The 19936-nt window shown below is 35.7% G+C and overlaps 1 protein-coding gene across 1 annotated transcript in view; it reads right to left on the bottom strand.

Annotated features, from left to right (window-relative positions):
* Positions 1 to 19709, bottom strand: part of EIF3E (eukaryotic translation initiation factor 3 subunit E) — a 50259-nt gene extending 30550 nt beyond the window's left edge. Inside the window, exons 1-7 of the mRNA XM_007188775.3 lie at positions 19566 to 19709; positions 15344 to 15458; positions 13604 to 13721; positions 9134 to 9176; positions 7959 to 8063; positions 2599 to 2724; positions 1799 to 1923 (exon numbers count right to left, since the gene is read on the bottom strand). Of these exons, the coding sequence (XP_007188837.2) occupies positions 1799 to 1923; positions 2599 to 2724; positions 7959 to 8063; positions 9134 to 9176; positions 13604 to 13721; positions 15344 to 15458; positions 19566 to 19655 (722 nt within the window). The 5' untranslated portion in view covers positions 19656 to 19709. The remainder of the gene's footprint in view (positions 1 to 1798; positions 1924 to 2598; positions 2725 to 7958; positions 8064 to 9133; positions 9177 to 13603; positions 13722 to 15343; positions 15459 to 19565) is intronic.
* Between the last annotated feature and the right edge of the window lie 227 nt (positions 19710 to 19936).

Raw genomic sequence — 19936 nt, 5'->3', positions numbered from 1 at the left:
GTGTTCAGTTTTAACAAATTGGACCAGTGAGTCATGCAAATACTGACTAAATACATTAATACTGAACTTAAGTTGTGACGTTAATACAAAAAATAAGCCAAGCATATTTCTGATAAAAGTGCTTCTATTTGACAGATTCAGGGGAACATTTAGCATTTAATGCAGAGAACACAATTTAAACCATTTAAAAATGGCTCCCTGGGACTTCCCTGGTGATCCAGTGGCTAAGACTTCGCCTTCCAATGTGGTGGTGTGGGTTCAATCCCTGGTTGGGGAGCTAAGATCGCACATGCCTCGTGGCCAAAAAACCAAAAAAACAAAAGCAGTACTGCAACAAATTCAATAAAGACTTTAAAAAATGGTCCACATCAAAAACAAAAACCAAAAAAATTCATTTCTACATTTAAAAGTTACTGGAAATTCTTGGTTGGCAAATATTTTTCATCTGTATCGCCACCAATAACTTCATTTCTCTTAAATTTAAAGTCCAGATGATTATGTTAACAACTTAATTGAAGAGGTCAAATATTTTATAGTCTCAAAAATCCTACTAAACTGAGTATTTAAAGAACATGTTTATTCACATGACTCAGTTTAGATGATTATATTTCATCAACTTATACAAAAATATCGCTAAAGTATTATTACCTTATTTTCAAGACTTAAAAAATTACAAAAAAATTTAAAAATACACTGTTCAGTGTTCATTGATTTTCTATTAAGTGGGTATTATACCATCTATTCCTAAACTATACTTCCGTAAATTAAATATGCATTTTAGGAAAAAACGTTAAAACCTTAATTTGACAGACAATAAGCAGAAATCAAGGGAAATGTATTAGGATCTCCATCTTAAATTGAGTTAAAAATAACAAAAATATGGCTCAAAGTGTTATGTGAGACTTAACCAACAATGCCATCAATAAGTCATACCAAGAATGCAACCTTGGGCTAAATTAATATACGTATATGTACTGGTCATAGGAGCTAGTAATGCCACTGTAATCTATAAAGCTTAGACAACAATCCTAGAATAAGCTTTCAATTTTAAAGATCCAGATTTTTAAAAAGCTGTGGATAAACCGGTGGATACCTAAGAACAGCAGCCAAAATACTACAGAATGTGACAAACTACATTACTTAATAAAACTAGAGATATTTAGCCTGAAGGAAAGAAAAATAAGGAAAATTATCTTCAAGTATCTGAAGTATTTTCATAAAGCAGTCTAGTTTCCTGTTGCTCCAACCAAACAAATAAGAAATAATAGAAGATTCAGAGGTACTGACCTCAAATGGAAGAATAAATTTTTAAAAATGATTTCTAGCTAACAGCAGAACAGTCTAGTTCATAAAGCAGTGAATTTCTTATCACCAAAAGCTGGATGATGGAACAAAGATGATATAAAAGGGATTCTCTTGGTATGTATATCTTCCTTCCAAATAATATGGCCTAGAGCCTTAATTCTAAAGCTTTAATGTATACATGAATTACCTGGGTTCTTCTTACGTTGAAGATTCTGATTTAGTTCTTCTAGGATAAGGCCTGAGACTCTGCATGATACTGATGCTGCTGGCCCAGGGACCAAACTTAAATAGCACTTTAAAGGGCTAGGAGTATACTTTTATCAATTTACTTAAGAGTTACATGTAAGCTTTTTCAATTAACAAGCAAATCTACCACATGAAGAGGGGAAAATATGTGACAACAAATTCAAATGTTAGAAGTACATTTTAAATTTTAAAAATTCTATTTGATTTCATATAATTAAAGTCAAAACTATACAGTGAAATAACTTACTGTGGCTGGTAAAGGAAGAGATCAATAATGTTATCGCGCCCTTTAGGGTGATTGAAGAAAACAAACAGAGACCAATGAATGAGCCATGTTCGCTGCTGAAGAGACTGAAGTGGAGAACTCACAGACTAAAGGATTAAAAAAGGTATACAAAGGAAATATTAATATATGAGAAAGAGGAAAGGGAATAAACATGGCTGATCTCAGAATTTTATTTTAAATGAGAACCTTCTAAAGCATGCACGGTGATCATTATGATCAAAGTCCAATCCCCCAGACCACTCTACTCTCTGCATGACCCTTGACATTCAAAATTTCCCTGTTCTCAGAGACAGATTCAACAATGTCCACTAAGCCATTTTTACAGAGGCTCTAAGTTATACTTACTTCAGACAACATTTTATAAGCAAGGACTAAATTAAACACTTCATAGTAAGTTTTATTAGACATTAATAGTAGATGAAAACTGTCATCTTCTGCATTAGACTTTCAATAACGGGTGGCACTAAGAGTATTATGTCATTTCCACTGGAACAGATCAAAGAAGCACCACAGCTCTAACAAAAATGAAAACTGAGTTATTTTCTCTAAGAGCCAAAAGAAGTTTGACAGCTTCCTTCAAGGAGATTCAGTAAAACTAATCAACCCACTAACCCACTGTGATTTTTATATCAGGTCAACATTTTAGTTTAGCCTCCCTCCCTTTCCTCCTTCCTTTTTAAAGTACACAGTGTTTTCCTTATCAGAAAGTATTAAGGATACATAGAAATTTCAGAAAATCACCCTGAAAAACTGTAACTCACATTATTATCTATGGTCTCTTTTAGCCGTGTAAGGTCTTCCATGGCTGCATCCCAATTCTGCATTAAGATTTCAGAAGCCAGTTTTCCCCAGAGTGAACTCAAAGCATTTCTATCTGTTGCTGGAACCTGTTTAAGCAATCATAATTAATTATATTCTGAATACTCCGGAGGAAAAGAAGATAATGTATATTTTATACCCTACATATCCCTCGGGCCTACTAAAAGATCTATAGCACTCTTCCCCAAACTCCAGTTATATAAGCCCTTATTTGGATCACACTGGTTAAGCTGATTCAAATAGATTTCATTTAACTTAATTTATTAAAAATACACAGGTCTTTGATATTCAGTCTAGATCAGAAGATAGAGAATAACTTAAAACTAGGATACAGCACCAGTGTTTTAGTGTAATCCATTTCAGATCATTTATACACAATTAATCAAATTTTAGGAACTCAAAACTTTGCAAACAAAGTTAGATTCAGAGGCAATTTGTTGCTAAAAATTCCTGGAGTGAAGATGTGGAAATCAAGACTTGTGAGTCTCAACTACAATTTAGAAAAATTATTTCCAGAACAAAAAAACTTCCAAATTATGATATAAATGGAAGAGGTCATAGAGAGAAAAAAAAAGCAGGTCTACTGGTTAATAACATTAATAATTATCAAAGGAATATGTACTGAGAAACAGAAGTTCATATTCTTATACAATCCTAAAACCCTGGAAGGTAAATAATAATTTTTATCCCTATTTTAAAGAGGCGAACTGATGCACGGAGAGCATAATTTGTTGAAAATTATACTTCTAATCATAAAAGCTATAAAATTTCATACTGCAATCTTAACCCTGCAAAAATGGAGGAATGAGGGTCACTCTATCTCTTCTTGCCATTGATGCAAGTGGGTCATAAACCCAAACACCTATAAGGACTAGGCTAATAACAAAAACAAGTAAAGCAGGACTCTCAACACAAGGCAAAGAAAGTGGATATAATGACTCTGAACTGTGCTAAAGCAGCAGAAGCAAGTGAGGGTACTGGAGGGAGAAAACATTTCTATACCCCAAGCTGAAATTTTGAATTTTTCACTGAAGCACTTACATGGTACTATTAACTGTAAAGTACTATTGGTACATATTATAATTACAAGTTAAATAAAATCATATGGGGAGGACTGGAAATCCAACCACCAATAATTCTGGCTCTACCACTTACTATAAGTAGCTGAACCATCTGTGCTTTAGCTCCCTCATCTATAAAATGGGGATAGTAACAGAAGCCACCTCAGTTGTTGTATGACTTAAATCACATAATACATGTAAAAAGATTACAACATCACCTGACACATAATAAAAACTTGGGAAATGTGAATCATTACCACAATGATAATGAGAATAGAAATGATGATATCAGAGTATTATAGGTTCCCTAAACTATGAGGATCAAAACCATACCTAATTCAGACTCTGTCTATACTGAAATTCTTCCTTTGATGTCAGTAATTAATTCAAATGTACGGGAAAACATTTAGCAAACTCTCAGAGCATGCAAATAGCAGAGACTAAATTTGCAAATTAAAATTCGTAACATAACCATGAAATCACTGGTTCTTATCATTATTACAATGTATGTCCACAAGAAACTTGTATATGAATATTCATGTCTTTATTTGAAACAGACAAAACCCAGAAGTAATCCAAATGTTTATCAACAGATGAATAAACTGCAGTATATTCATAGAACGGAATACTAGTCAGCAATGGAAAGAATCAAACTTCTGCTATATACAATAATATAAACGAATCTCAAAAAGTTGCTAGTCAAAATAAGCCAGGCACAAGCTTACATATATCATTCCACTTACATGAAATTCTAGAACAGACAAAACTAATATACAGGGATGGAAAGCAGATCAATGGATGAACCAGAGATGAGGTATGACTGCAAAGGGGAACAAGGGGTCTTTCTGGGGTAACAGAAATACTCTTTATCTTGATTTGGTGGTAGTTGCACAGGTACGTGCATTTGTCAAAACTCACTGAAATCAAAAAAACCTTATATAAAAATCTATAAAATTATTGTTCAAATTACAAAAGATAAAATGTTTGATCCTTACAAAGAAATCTAAGTACTAATATTTCACTGAATCTAAGAGATCATCAATTTTATGGTATATTATTTTAGGTCAATTCAGGACACATCCTAATTTTAGATGTTAAAATGGGATAAAAATATATCTGAGAATCGATATGAAATAGATGCCTTTTACAGTGACATTATCAGAGTACATCAGATCCAAATCTTCAGTCAAGAGCCTAAAACTTCACCAAATCATCATTACTCAAGCTTTCTTGAGTCAAGGAAAAGTACCTTTAAATTGAATGGCAAGTACTTACAGTAGATAAATTTTAAATTCTGAGTGAAACACACACACACACACACACACACACACACACACACACACAAATATGATCACCAACAGTCCTAGCATCTTAAAATCACTTTTATTTCAAATAGCTGCTGGATGAGGAGAGGGGTTATATTTTGGAGCCAGACCGAAGGCCACAGTGAGGGCAAATTTTAACAAAATAATTACAATACAGTTATTAATTAAAATACAGTTATAAATTAATAACTTTTAAAACAAAAATGTTCAAAAATTCCTAACAAATCTGCTCCACCATTTAAATTCAAATTAATGCATTTCTTAGAGCATGATTCAAAGAAGCTTCACAATCAAATAGGGTGCATTTAAGCACTCAGTGTATTCTAAAAGCCATGAAGTCTTTTAAAAATAAAAGTAGATTCTAGGGTCATACAGCTTTAATTTATACAACACTAACCTACAATAGGTCACTCAGAGAGTCAAATTCTAATCTCAGATCATAGTTACAATGGTTCTTTCATAGCTTATGTTTCCCTAACCATAGATTTAAAAGAATAATCAACCACCAGAAAAGAAATGAAAACAGGCCATTTGCAAAAAAGTAAAATTAAACAACTAATAAGCAAAAACATTGACATTATTTATCCCAAATCCAAAACAGGATTTTTATCTTTGCTACTAACAAGATTTCAAACAAATACATAGATTTTTTTAGTGGTGCCCATCTAAATCAAAAGAAAAAGTAAATAATCCATTTTTAAACTTAGCTTAGTTAGCCTTTATCAATATGCCGACATGAAGTAACCAACTCGCGCATAACTCAACTGTTCTGCGGCACAAGATGGGACAAAAACTAAAATGAACTGCACCTAATTTCTGAACACTATCCAATCACTATATTTTGACTGCTCTTAATGTAAAACATTAATTTTGTATCCAGACCATGGTATTCAATCACTTAAACATCATTTGAGTTCCATCATAAGATCTGCTAGGCAATGTAAAAGCTTAAGATCAACCCAGAATTTTTTAAGACAGGAAACTAATTAGATCTTCGTATTTTACAAAAGTAAATATAAAAACTCTGCAAACTTTTAAGTATATACCTATCACATGCAGAAATTTTCAGACTAATTATGAAACCATACTACATAAACATAATAATACTATTAAAACTAAAATATGTTATATGTGTTAGGATAAAAGCTTTTTGCAGCAGTGTAGCAAGTTTTTTAATCCCCAAAAGATTCATGCATACTACTCTGGCTCAAGTCCATGTCATTACAGTTGGCTCTTCATACCAATCTGCTTTCAAGGGTGGATATGCTAGAAGAGTTTCAATATCTGGATTTCCAGCAGTTACCTTAAGTTTCCATGTCTTAGCAAAATGGCACATTCACTCACTGACCAGCAACAATAAATTTACTGTGCTAGAACTCTAACATGACACTAAATCTTCATTCTCAAAATTCACTCCCAGCATTAACAAATGATATGAATAACCAACTCTTTTCATGTACCTGTAATCATATCAGGCTTCTGATTTTACAATCCTCGTCTAAGCTGTTTACATTTCCAAAGTAATCAACTTTTGCTCTCCTAAATCCTTCATAATATTCAAAGTAAAACTGATGGAATTTTCTGATAAGCTGCTACAAATTTAGCATCACCCATTACCTGCAATGCACTTGCAAGCTAACCACAGCTAAACTGTAAACTAAGAATTCATTTACAAATGGGATAATTTTTTTTTTCAAATCAAACTTGGAAATAAACTGAAATCTTTATTTCTTTGAAGGAAGGATGGTACTTTTTTTTTTTTTTTAAGGATGGTACTTTTAAAAAATGAAGTTGTCTAAGCACTTTTTTTAAGTGTAGGAGTTATTCGATTTAATAATACTGAACTCTTTCTTCACTTGCAAAAAAGAAAAATTTAATTTCCTAGAAAACAACCAAAGATAGCAGCCATTGAGTCTTTTCTTTGTGACTTGTGAGGCTAAAAGAAAAAAGACACCAGAAAATAGAGACAGAAAGAACGGACTCTTCCAAGGTTGGAAGACAAAAAGTCCCTGTCTTAAAGAGGTCATTTCCCAACTTCTAGGGTTAACTAGAGATATCAGAGATGTAGGTACTTGCTTACTAATCCAAAGTAACAAATTATAATTTCTCAAATGAGACGCTAGTTAAAATAAGAGAATTTTGGTAACTTTAGAAGGCATTTATTAATATAATTACCTAAACAGAAGGCAGAATAAGAAAGAAATCTGTCAATGTGAAATCCTGATTTTTCCTTTGGCTTCATGCAACTCTCCTTCCCTAACAAACACAATGCATCTAGGAACTTGTCAAGTAGACAAATGAAGAAAAACAGGTTAGGAATTTTTTCTAGCAGTACTATTTAAACTCATCTACTCCCTACATAATGAAAAAAAATTGAGCTTTGTAGTCTAATACCTGAGGGCAGAAGTAAATAAAAAAAGTTATTTTTTGAAATAAAAAGTTATTTTTTCAAATTTATTTGAAAATCTTTTCAAATATCATTAGAATTCCACAGCTGTTTAGAACAAATTCAAGGAATATATGAAGCACAAAATATTGAATTAAAATTAGGAATAATAGATTTATTCAGTAAATATTAAGCACCCACAATGTGCCACTCACTGTGCTGTACAGTAATATTATAACAAATTCACTACATGATAGAATTCTACTAATGCTAAAATCATACAATTATACATAATATGAAAAATTAGTGGTTCCTACTTTTGGATTTCAAGGACAAGTTAAATCTGCCTCCAAATTTTGAGGCCCTGAAATAAGGTTTCCTATTTCTATTTGGTTTTGTTGAAAGTTTATTTTTTTCTCCTTTTGCCAATGATTGTTGAAAACTTAATGGATAGATCAAATCTACAAACATGTTTTAAGGAACCAAGGCAACCTACAAAAGAGAAGAAAAAGAAAAAAAAAATTACTTACCAATACTCTAAAGAAGTAAAGATATTCTGCTGCTCCAGAGTAATTTCCACATTCATATTGGAATTTTGCATACCTGTAGAGTGTATCTAAATATTCCTGCCTAAACTAAAAAAAGGAAAAAAGCTTAAATTCTATTTTTTAATTTTGAGTTTTAAAACTCAAACCATTTACTCTTTCAAATATCCCCAGATATCAATTCTTTCAAAAGTTACTACCCTCCCCCCCACCCCCCAAAATCAGAAAAGCACATGACCACTAAGATACATATTAGGAATTGTTGGATTTAACATTCATAGTTCTGAATTGTAACAATACCTACTTTGTTGTGATACAAACTTGAATTACAGCTGAAGGTCTGATGTGTGAGTCCCTTAGCTGGTGAATGAGCTTAGACAACTACCAAGCATATGCATCCCTGTAAGGATTTTGTGATTCTGTACAAATAATGTGCATAGTAAACTTCAGTTCTCTGAAAAAAACTGGCCCCCAAATTACACCAACTTTTACAGTTAATGATGCAAGCAAAGTGAAAGACAAAAAAATCAAGAGAAGGGCTCCGAACCAGAACATTAACAAATACACCAAACATTCTATATGGAAACCAGAAAGAGTAATTTTGCAGTGGTCAGCATGTCTCTTGTTACAATAATTGTTAAATGAATGATAAAACTTGAATGCAAGTTAAAGAACTGATTATATAAGTAGCCTCACACTTTGAGTTAACGCAAGGGGAAGGAGACTAGGAGATGACTAGGAAAGCCTGTAACAACATTCCTTTATATGGGGGTTTATGAAGGTCTTGGTAATGTCAAGGGCTACTGTATTCCACAAGGCAGCTTAATGCTATTGCTCAAGGTATTCTAATTCAAATTTAGTTCTGTTTTTACCTACTTGTTTATCCATCAGAAATATAAAATGCTAACTATTACATGATCATTCTGGAACAAACAATTTGAGAATTTCTGTTATCTAAAAAGATAAGTATAAGGATATTATTTTCCAATCAAGACCAATTTTTAAAAACTAAAGTTTCAAAAACATACCAGGTATTATGTCTAATAACTTAATCTGGAAATTATACTCTTGCCAAGCCATGAATCTATCTATACAGCACTATTCTTTAATTACCCTTATTACAACATGACAACTAAACAGTTTTTTAAAAGACCACTTACACCATGCTTGTCTGCGAGGTAGTCAAACAGCATCCGACCATCCCTTAATAATAAAAAAACAAAAATTACTGTATTTTATAGGCCACAGAAAACAAAACAAGCGTATTCAACTTCTATCTTATTACTCACATTAAGCCATTTAATTATCTTAATACTTAAACACTAAAAATAAAATAAGACTTTCAGAATAAAATAAACAGAACATTACATGTTTTGAACATAAGGAATAGGAACTCAAGGAGAACTGCAAACTTAAAATTTCACTTTCAGATTTCTTTAGCCCTAACTGAAAATCATGTGTTCTGATTCACCACATGATCTAAGTTTTTTAGGTAATAAAACCAGAACATTGGGGCTTCCCTGGTGGCGCAGTGGTTGAGAATCTGCCTGCCAATGCAGGGGACACGGGTTCGAGCCCTGGTCTGGGAGGATCCCACATGCCGCGGAGCGACTAGGCCCGTGAGCCACAACTACTGAGCCTGCGCGTCTGGAGCCTGTGCTCCGCAACAACAGAGGCCGTGATAGTGAGAGGCCCGCGCACCGCGATGAAGAGTGGCCCCCACTTGCTGCAACTAGAGAAAGCCCTCGCACAGAAACGAAGACTCAACACAGCCATAAATAAAATAAATAAAAATAAAAAAAAAATAAACAGGAGCTGTTGTTTAAAAAAAAAAAAAAACCAGAACATTCTGACTATTCTTATAGTGAGGTCAGTGAGGTCTACTTAGGTGTTAACCTACTGAGAATGGAATCTGTTCTCTTGAGGATACTTTTCTAATAGGTAATATATTCTTAAAATAGGATAGAGATGGAAATAATGTACTATACAAATAAGCAGGAATTAATCCTGTATATAAATTTTGTCCCCCTCCACAATGTTAGTATTTCTCATAAGGACAGTGACTTGGCAAATTTACAAGACTAATAAATCATGCCTAACTCACATGCTATCTATGTTACATACTCTATATGATGATTATTCATACCAAAGTGTCAAATAACCCAATGTAACGTTTTTAAAATTAGCTTTGCACAACTTGAGACGTTGGCAGCCTTGTAAAAGACAAATTGATGACAAAGACACCAAGGAACAAGTGACAGGTGGCAGAGTTGCCCACCTTCTGGGCATTTGCAAAAATGAAACCATTTTCTTATGCTCATTGTAAGAATGAATACCGTGGCATGTCTTTTGGCAGCATAATTTTACTCGAAGGTTTAATGGGGAGGGGTATGTTACCACTAAAATTAACATGAACATATTATAATACTAAATAAAAACATGCATGAAATTTTAACATAAAGAGACCTCAAAAAAAGCCACTTAACACTTGCTGTAGATCATAGTGAATAACTTTGTGTTATACGCCTTATACCTCAGGTATATAATCACTGTCCTCTGGCTGATATGGTATTTCTGGGAAAGTATGAGAAGTACAATACTACATATTCAATGAAATTTTAAAATGGGGAATCGGCAGGGAGAGGTTATTACTTTGAAAATGAATAGGTTATAAATTTAATTAGATTACAAGTTTTTAACCCCAATTCCATCCTTTCATTTATCTCTAATTTATTGCCTATTAAGCTAAAAGGAGTTATCTTTTTCTAATATTTAGTGAACAAATCTATATTCATCTTATTCATACCTTAATCCAATTACTTCCCAGTGTTTAAGTGACTAGACTAAACTTAGAATTAAAATCCTAAATTTTCTGTTGTACCCTAACATCTGGATTATTTCAGCTGTCCCTTTGCGGGCACTTACATGTGACTTGAAGGGCTACAATTACTCATGATATTCTAAGTGCATACAAGTATACCCAGACACACAGAGATAGCTATATACAAGCTATATACATATATATGAAAATACATATATATAACAGCTTTGTAAGATATAGTTATCTCTGTATATACATACATACTATATAACATGGCACATTATAGTAAGGTATAGTAATCGTATAGTACTTGCTGCTTTTCTAAAACATACCTGGTAACACTTTCTCAAATCACAAATGAAAACTTAGAGCCAATCGCTCTAAAAATTTGGTTTGATGACATATCCTAAGAACTCAAGGTGCAACATGGTAAAATCCTAAACAATTCCTCAGGTGAATATATTGATAGAAAAGATTTACCATAATGGCAATATTCAATTTTCGTAGAAGACTATTTTTAAACATTTTTAATGACCCAAAGGGCTTCAATTAGTTAAGTCAGAGTAGGGTAACATGCTTCCTTTGGAAACTAAACAATAAGTCTATTTCTAGCTAAGAGGAAATCAGGAATAAAATATAACCGTATCAGCTCTATACTACCCTCCTTGGGCTGAGCATGGAAGGATATGAGACAATGTAGCAAAGTGATAAAGTGAGCTCAGTTTTCCCATACATTGAGCAACCCACATACTCTAGGTATTGCCCAGGCACAGCTTGTCAACTTCAGCACTAATGACATTTTGAGTTGGGTAATTCTTTTGGGGGAAGTGAGGGTACTGTCTGATGCACTGTAGGATGTATAGCAGCATCCCTGGCCTCTCCTCTTTACATGCCGGTAGCACCTCTCCAGCTGTGACAACCAAAAATGTCTCCAGACATTCCAAATGTCCCCTGGGAAGGGGGGAGGAGGGTGGAGCTGCTCAGCATTATCAGATTTGGATTAACTGATAAAGAAGTTCTAAAAAAATTTAGTTATTAACATTTATAATTAAGGACTTCCTCATCGCTACACAATAAAGACAAAGGAAAAAAAACAGATAAAGCAATCTCTTAAACTGTGAACTTTTAGACTGGGTTACTAAAGTATGAATTAACATTTGTATTAATCCAGAAAACAGAATTTTTAGAATTCAAATTAAGGAGAGGTTACCTGAAGGCAAGAGAAATAAAAGCAAAAAATAAACAAATGGGACCTAGTCAAACTTACAAGCTTTTGTACAGCAAAAGAAACCATAAACAAAAAGAAAAGACAACCTACTGACTGGGAGAAGGTATTTGCAAATGATGCAACCAACAAGGGCTTAGTTTCCAAAATATACAAACAGCTCATACAGGGAATTCCCTGGCAGTCCAGTGGTTAGGACTCTGCACTTCCACTGCAAGGGCAAGGGCTCAATCCCTGGTCAGGGAACTAAGATCCGGCATGCTGAGGCAAAAACAAACAAACAAAAACACAACAAACAGCTCATATAACTCAACGACAAAAAACCACCCAATCGAAAAATGGGCAGAAGAGCTAAATAAACATTTCTCCAAAGAAGGCATACAGATAGCCAACAGGCACATGAAAAGATGCTCAACATCGCTAATTATGAGAGAAATGCAAATCAAAACCACAACGGGGTACCACCTCACAGCAGTCAGAAAGGCCACCATTAAATGTCTACAAACAAATGCTGGAGAGGGTTTGGAGAAAAGGAAACCCTCCTACACTGTTGGTGGGAATGTAAATTGGTACAGCCACTGTAGAAAACAGTATGGAGGTTCCTTAAAAAACTAAAAATAGAACTACCATATGATCCAGTAATCCTACTCCTGGGCATATACCTGGACAAAACTATAATTCAAAAAGATGCATGAGGGCTTCCCTGGTGGCGCAGTGGTTGAGAATCTGCCTGCCAATGCAGGGGACACGGGTTCGAGCCCTGGTCTGGGAAGATCCCACGTGCCGCGGAGCGACTAGGCCCGTGAGCCACAATTGCTGAGCCTGTGTGTCTGGAGCCTGTGCTCCGCAACAAGAGAGGCCGCGATAGTGAGAGGCCCGCGCACCGCAATGAAGAGTGGCCCCCACTTTCCGCAACTAGAGAAAGCCCTCGCACAGAAACAAAGACCCAACACAGCCATAAATAAATAAATAAATAAATAAATAAAAAAAGATACATGAACCCCTATGTTCATAGCAGCACTATTCACAATAGCCGAGACATGGAAACAACCTAAATGTCCAACGACAGATGAATGGATAAAGAAGATGTGGTACATATAAACAATGGAATACTGCTCAGCCATAAAAAAGAAAGAAATAATGCCATTTGCAGCAACATAGACAGACCTAAAGATTATCATACAAAGTGAAGTAAGTCAGAAAGAGAAAGACAAATACCATATGATAACTTATATGTGGAATCTAAAATATGACACAAATGAACTACAAAACAGAAACAGACTCACAGACATAGAGAACAACAGACTTGAGGCTGCCAAGGGGGAGGGGGGTGGTGGAGGGATGGACTGGGAGTTTGGGATTAGCAGATGCAAACTATTATATAAAGAATGGATAACAAACAAGGTCTAGTGTATGGCACAAGGAACTATTTTCAATATCCTGTGATAAACCACATGGAAAAGAATACGAAAAATAATATGTATATATATGTATAACTGAATCACTTTGCTGTACAGCAGAAATTAATACAACACTGTAAATCAACTATACGTCAATAAAATAATTTTTTAAAAAAGAGGTTACCTGGTTGACTGCATTTGCCTTGTAGTTTCTGGATCTTCAAACATCTTCACAATAGGTTCAGTTTCTGCCTGAAGCTGTTTCAGTTGTGCAACAACGGTGGTTCTTTTTTCTCTCAAAGCTAATTAAAAATGCAAAGGAGTACTATAATGTTAAACTGTATTGCTCACTATGAGGATGTCTCTGGAAATTTTTCAATCTATCTAAATTGTGCATATATTTATCCCCAATATATTCATGTGCCAGGAGCCACCAACTCAGTAACTCCCCCAGATCCAATTTCTTCTTTCTAGCACTGCAAAGGCACATAAAGGAAGAGTGAATCCTCTTCTTACTCTTAGAAGAAACTGAGGAATATACAGATACAGCCTGGGAGAAGGAGCTGTTGAGGAAACAATTATTTAACTCTACATTTCAGAGACTTCATTCTCAGTGTTTTTATATTTGTTTTCATTGAATTCTCTCAGGAGATTATCCCACAGTTTCTGAAGAGGCTCAGAGGGGTTTACATATTATTACTACAGGTTTTCAACTAGGTTGAATGGAATTTAAATTCATCAATAATTTCTCTTTTCACTTTAAATCTAATTCTGTAATCTCTCAAAACCAATTCTATAGTTACTTTTTACTGCATCATGAAGTCAGAGAAAACTTGCACATAATTTATCCCGTTAGCATGTTTTAAAGTTTCACTAAGAAATAGTTTACTTTTTTACCACAAACTAAAATTTAAAGAGCTACTGTTCTTGCAGGGAACTATAATAGAAGTCAAAATAGTGATTATGTTTTATGTAATAATTTCTACATTATATATTAGAAAGTACTAATACTAGGAGAGTGTTTCTCAAACACAGAGGGGATCTGTGATCAAATTTTGAGAAATGTCAATTTAAACAAAGTAAATTGTATTTCTCTACTGAGAAGAGTTCTTATAATCTTTTAAAAAACTACGTGCATAGTGGGTTTTTTTGTCTGCTTGTTTGTTTTAAGAACATCTATTACTACAGAAAACAAGGATTTCGAAATATACCACAGTAGTTCTCTAATTTGAGTGCTGGTCTTCAGCCAACATTTTCTGGTTAAGTAGATCTGCGGTATGGCACAAGAATCTGCATTTCTAACAAGTTCTCCCAGGTGAGCTGAGGATGCTGGTTCTGGGGACCATGCTTTGGAGAACCCAGATGCTTCAAGACAAAAAAGAAATCTCTAAGGCACACAAGATGCCAACTGAAAAAACAAGTCAAAAAACTGCAAAATTCCCAGATAATTCTAAGGAAACAATCTGATTAATAAGTACAACTTTGATGCTGCATACTATGAACCGAAGACATTTGATGACCATGTTTTAAAGTAGTTTCACACCTTTTATAGGGTCTCCAACCCCCGGGCTGCAGACCGGTTGGTCAGGAATCGGGCCGCAGAGCAGGAGGTAAGCAGCGGGCAAGGGAGCAAAGCTTCGCCTGCAGCTCCCCATCGCTCGCACTGCCCCTGAACCATCCCCCTGCCACCCCCAGAACATGGAAAAATTGTCTTCCACAAAACCGGTCACTGGTGCCAAAAAAGGTTAGGGACCACTGCTTTAGAAGACCTGTAACCTCCATATTACCTTTCATCCAAAGAACTTTTAAATCATTCAAATAATTATTAAGACTTCCGGCTAAAGCACTTTTATAAATCACAAAACTTTTAATACACATGCCCTCAGTTCAGAAGTCAAGCTTCAGATGTAATGACAAAACTTACCATGAGGAATATCATCAGAATAAAGGTTTTTGTATACATCCATAGCAAAGTCTACCATGTTGGTATCACTAAGAAGATCCAATTTCCCTTGTAACAATTCTTTTTCATTATATATCTGCAAGAGAAAATTACTTTCTAATGAATAAACTGAAGTTCCCTCAAGTAAAGCAGTTAATATTAAGATAGTGTACCTGGAAACATATGTCCTGAACTATTTTTTAATAAAATATATACTATTAATTCACCCTCCTACAAGAAAGGCAAGCAATCAGCCTACAGAGACATAAAATATTTTGTTTACCTAGCAACTTTAAAATAAAGGCAATTACATACCACAAAGCCATTCCCACCAACTTCTGATTTATACTGATTTTTTAATGTGTCCCTACAAGTCATCCTTTAGCCTTTCTAGAACAAGGCTGTAAATAAACCACACCCACTCCACTGATAAGCACATAGTATTGTTGACTCCTTTCCATATTCAGGTAATTAGAAATCAACTCTTAAATGTTTTACCTTCTTAGTCTCTCTCACATCCGCATGATGCCTACCCATTTCTCATTGAGGTGGCCTCTCCTTTTTCCCCCACATACTTTTCCACTATATAGTTAAAATCCTTTATAATGCTTCCCATCCACACCCCTGAAACAAACTGGCACCCATTCTTTCAGTCAACCTTGTCACATCAGGTTTTAGCTTTTGCAAAGAGTTCAAGAAACTTAATTTAACTCACAGTTCAGGAACCAAATAGATACATAAGCAAACTCACATAAACATGAAGTGTACTGAGCAATATGTTAAGGATTCTACACAACAGCATTCAGGGAGAGAGACAGTAACATAATTCAAAACAATTTTTAATCAAATAGCCAAGATAAGGTTACAGCAAAAGAAAAGATTTTTGTACTAAATCTAGTTTTGTCAAGCAAAGAAAAATGAAGGAAGACTATACAACATTTTACTACCCGTGAAAAGAAAAGATAAAGGCAGTCAAACGGTACAGCCATGAGATCAAACCTGAACCTTCCAAACTACATAAAGAACTCCTACAAAACAGTAAGAAAAAACAGACAATCCAATTGAACATGGCTAAAAGATTTTAATAGGCACTCCACAAGAGCACAACCAAATGGCCAACAAACACCGGAAAAAGTCCTCAACCGCATCAGTCATAAAGGAAATGTAAATTAAAATCACACTGAAAACTAAAAAAACGGACAATACCAGTGTTGGTATAGTTGCAGAGTAACTGAACACCTTCTCTGCTGGCAGAACTACAACCACTTTGGAAAACTGTTTTTATCTTCTAAAGCTAAAATATTCTTTAACCCAGCAATTCTACTCCTAAGTACCCAAGAGAAATGGGTACATATATTCAAAGGACATTACCAAGAATGTTCCCAGCAGCACTATTTGTAACAGCCAAGTCCTATCAACGTTAGACTGGATAAATAAATTGCAGTTATTTAGGACGTTTGCAACATTTTATTTATTGATCTGGATGGTAGTCACACATAAATGTGTTTCCTTTGGGGAAAAAAAAGCATTTATGGGCTTCCCTGGTGGCGCAGTGGTTGAGAATCCGCCTGCCAATGCGGGGGACATGGGTTCGATCCCTGGTCCGGGATGATCACACATGCCGTGGAGCAACTGGGCCTGTGCACCACAACTACTGAGCCTGCGCTCTAGAGCCCACGAGCCACAACGACTGAGCCCTCGTGCTGCAAACTACTGAAGCCCGCGCACTTAGAGCCCGTGCTCCGCAACAAGAGAAATCACCGCAATGAGAAGCCAGCGCACCGCAAAGAAGAGTAGCCCTTGCTCACCGCAACTAGAGAAAAAGCTTGCACACAGCATCGAAGACCCAACGCAGCCAAAAACAAACAAAACTTAAAAAAACAAACAAACCCAACTGAATTCCTCACTTCCCCCTCACATAGGATGGCCTAGCCTCCTAATAGAACACTTAGGAGTACCTACTCTGTCCCAGAAGGCTAAATACTTTATATTTACTATTTCATGTAATTTTTCTAACAACCCTATGAGGCTGGTGGTAGTACCAACCTTTTGTGCATGAGAAAAGGCTTAGTTAAGATGGGAAAGAAACTGTTCTCAAGTGCACAAAGATATTAAGTGACAGAGCCAGGATCCTAATCCAGGTCCCAATTCAGTATCCAGGCTGTTAAACACTATCTGGCCTTCCACTTCACTTGAGAATAAAGAACACTAAGGTTCAAATATATATTCACTCATGTATTAAATAATCATAAGAAGCCCTTATGCCAGACTCTATTTGCTGAGAACACAGCAAGGAAATAAAACAAAGCTCCTGCTCCAATGGAGTTTATATTTTCCAACATACTGATACCATAAATATATTCAATTGATACCCTCATGTGTCATGATCATTGACTATCCTAACTATCTAGCCTTCAAAACTCAACTTCAAGCCTCTCTTCCTCAGAATCCTTTCTGTACCTCTTCAATTTTGATAGCACTCTGCCACTACTTCTGACATTTATTACTCTTAGCCTTATAATTACAGACATCTATCTCCACCAAAGGATAAGTTTTTTAGTGATGAGATGTCTGGATTTTATCTTGGATTTCTCACAATTCCATGGTAGTCCTGTACTTAGTAACTGATAAATAAATACTCCAGCACCTGTCTTCCCCTTGGTGTATCACAGCCATCTTACCAACATTCTCTCCAAGGAAACAGGTTTTGAGCAGTTATTTTCCACTGATTCTCAGCTGCCGTTCACAGTTTTGGTCTTGCCCTATGAAAAACTAATTTACACTTATGTATTCCTCCCTTTCATCTGTCTGCCTTGAAAAACAAAAGTGTAAAGACACATTACAAAAATATGAAGTTTGGCTAGTTTAGAAGCATAGAGGATATTTTTCTATTCCTTGATCTTTGGTAAATTATCCTAAATTATCCAAAAAAGAAACAGAAGGCAGACTGGGCTGTTTTATTCAAGTTATACAATACAGGTTAAGTACATCCTATAAAAGAAAAATCAAGACAAAAACATTTCAAGATAAAGCTTTATATAGCAAGACATTCTTGAATATTTATTGAAAATAAACTTTGCTGTTCCCTAATATCATTAACTTTAGAGTTGTGTGTAGGTGTTTAGAAAAGATTCATATGAATTTGAGGGTTATACCTATCCAATGAACCATGGGAAAATTTGAAAACTTATCAGAACAATTTAATGTTTATTTGTAGGGCTTTTTTGTTTTATTGCTGTTGGAACACACAAAATCTACTCCCCAAATCTAGAGTGCCTTAAATAGACTTGTGGTTTAATCTGCTTCTAGAAATAGAACGCATTTTTCTGGCCAATATTCTAATTCCTCCATCACAGTAATATCACTTTATTGTAACTATTAAAATGCATCAATTTCCCAATAAACTACGGTATAACTAAGCCTAATATTTCCAAACTTTTAGGACTGAGACATATTTTTAAATGAGGTACTAGGACCAAATACTTTTTCAAGATACCCGGAATAGCTCAATGAACATTGACAACCAATTCAAATCACTCGAAGTCTGTACATCTATACACTGAATAACAACTCTTAAGATAAGATTACTGTCGGGTTATTTTTTGGGTTCCCCTCCCCACTGGACAAAATATGCTACGCTTCTAGGAAGTGGCTGTTTACCGAAACACCAGTTAAACTCCTCGCAAAGAACTCACAACTTTACGGAAACCAAGGGGCTAGATATTTAAGTGTAAGAAAATCATTCCAAACGACCCGGCAAGCAAAAACACAAAGCCAAGGTCACCCTTCCTACTGTGCCCAAAAGAAAAATTTAAATCTCTAACAGTCCAATTTGCTTTTAGAAGCCAGCTTGAAGTTAAGCTCAAGCATTAATACAGGGAAGCCAGCCAGCCAATCGTCAACTTCCAAGAGGAACGACGCGGAAGTCCCTTCGGCACTGGCACCTCAAGAAGTGAAGCAGAGACCCCTCCCTTTCTCCCCTGAGTTTCATATTGTCACCTCACCCCTACTCACGGCCGAATTCCGCGGTGCTAATCAACAGGGACGACGTTTAACTACCAGCAGATCCTTATTGCCCGACTCGGGACCAAACTCAGGGCCGCCTCACACGTGTGTAAGGCCTAAGGCTATCGCCACCGCCTTTCGGCCTTGCCCCGCATCTCACGCGCTCCCACGCCTTCCTCGCGCTCAAAAACCCACTCACCTCCTTTACGGAGAGAAACTCAAGCAACGGAAAGACTAGATGCCGATCCAAAAAGTGCGCGATGCGAGTAGTCAAGTCGTACTCCGCCATCTTGCCAAGGAAAAGAGAAGTGTGCGCTCGCTAAAACTTTATTGATAGCACCGACAAACGAACGGACAAGACCCTTAACGCGCATGTGCAGTGGTTAAACCAGCCAAAGGAAAGGGGCGGGGTTCAGCCTCGAGCGCTCAGGGAACAATGGCGCATGCGCGAGGTCCTCCCTCCCTCCCTCCTTCCCGGCAAGTCTGGGACGGGGTGGATGGGCGGGCAAAATTCCTTTTGTTTGCAAGTTTGTTGGTGTCCTGCAATCCGTTCCGTTAACAAATACTGAA

Source organism: Balaenoptera acutorostrata, chromosome 17 (assembly GCF_949987535.1).
Source record: "Balaenoptera acutorostrata chromosome 17, mBalAcu1.1, whole genome shotgun sequence".
Taxonomy (NCBI): Eukaryota; Metazoa; Chordata; class Mammalia; order Artiodactyla; family Balaenopteridae; genus Balaenoptera; species Balaenoptera acutorostrata.
The sequence above is the reverse complement of the archived record's forward strand: the minus strand, read 5'-3'. Positions and strand labels throughout refer to the sequence as shown.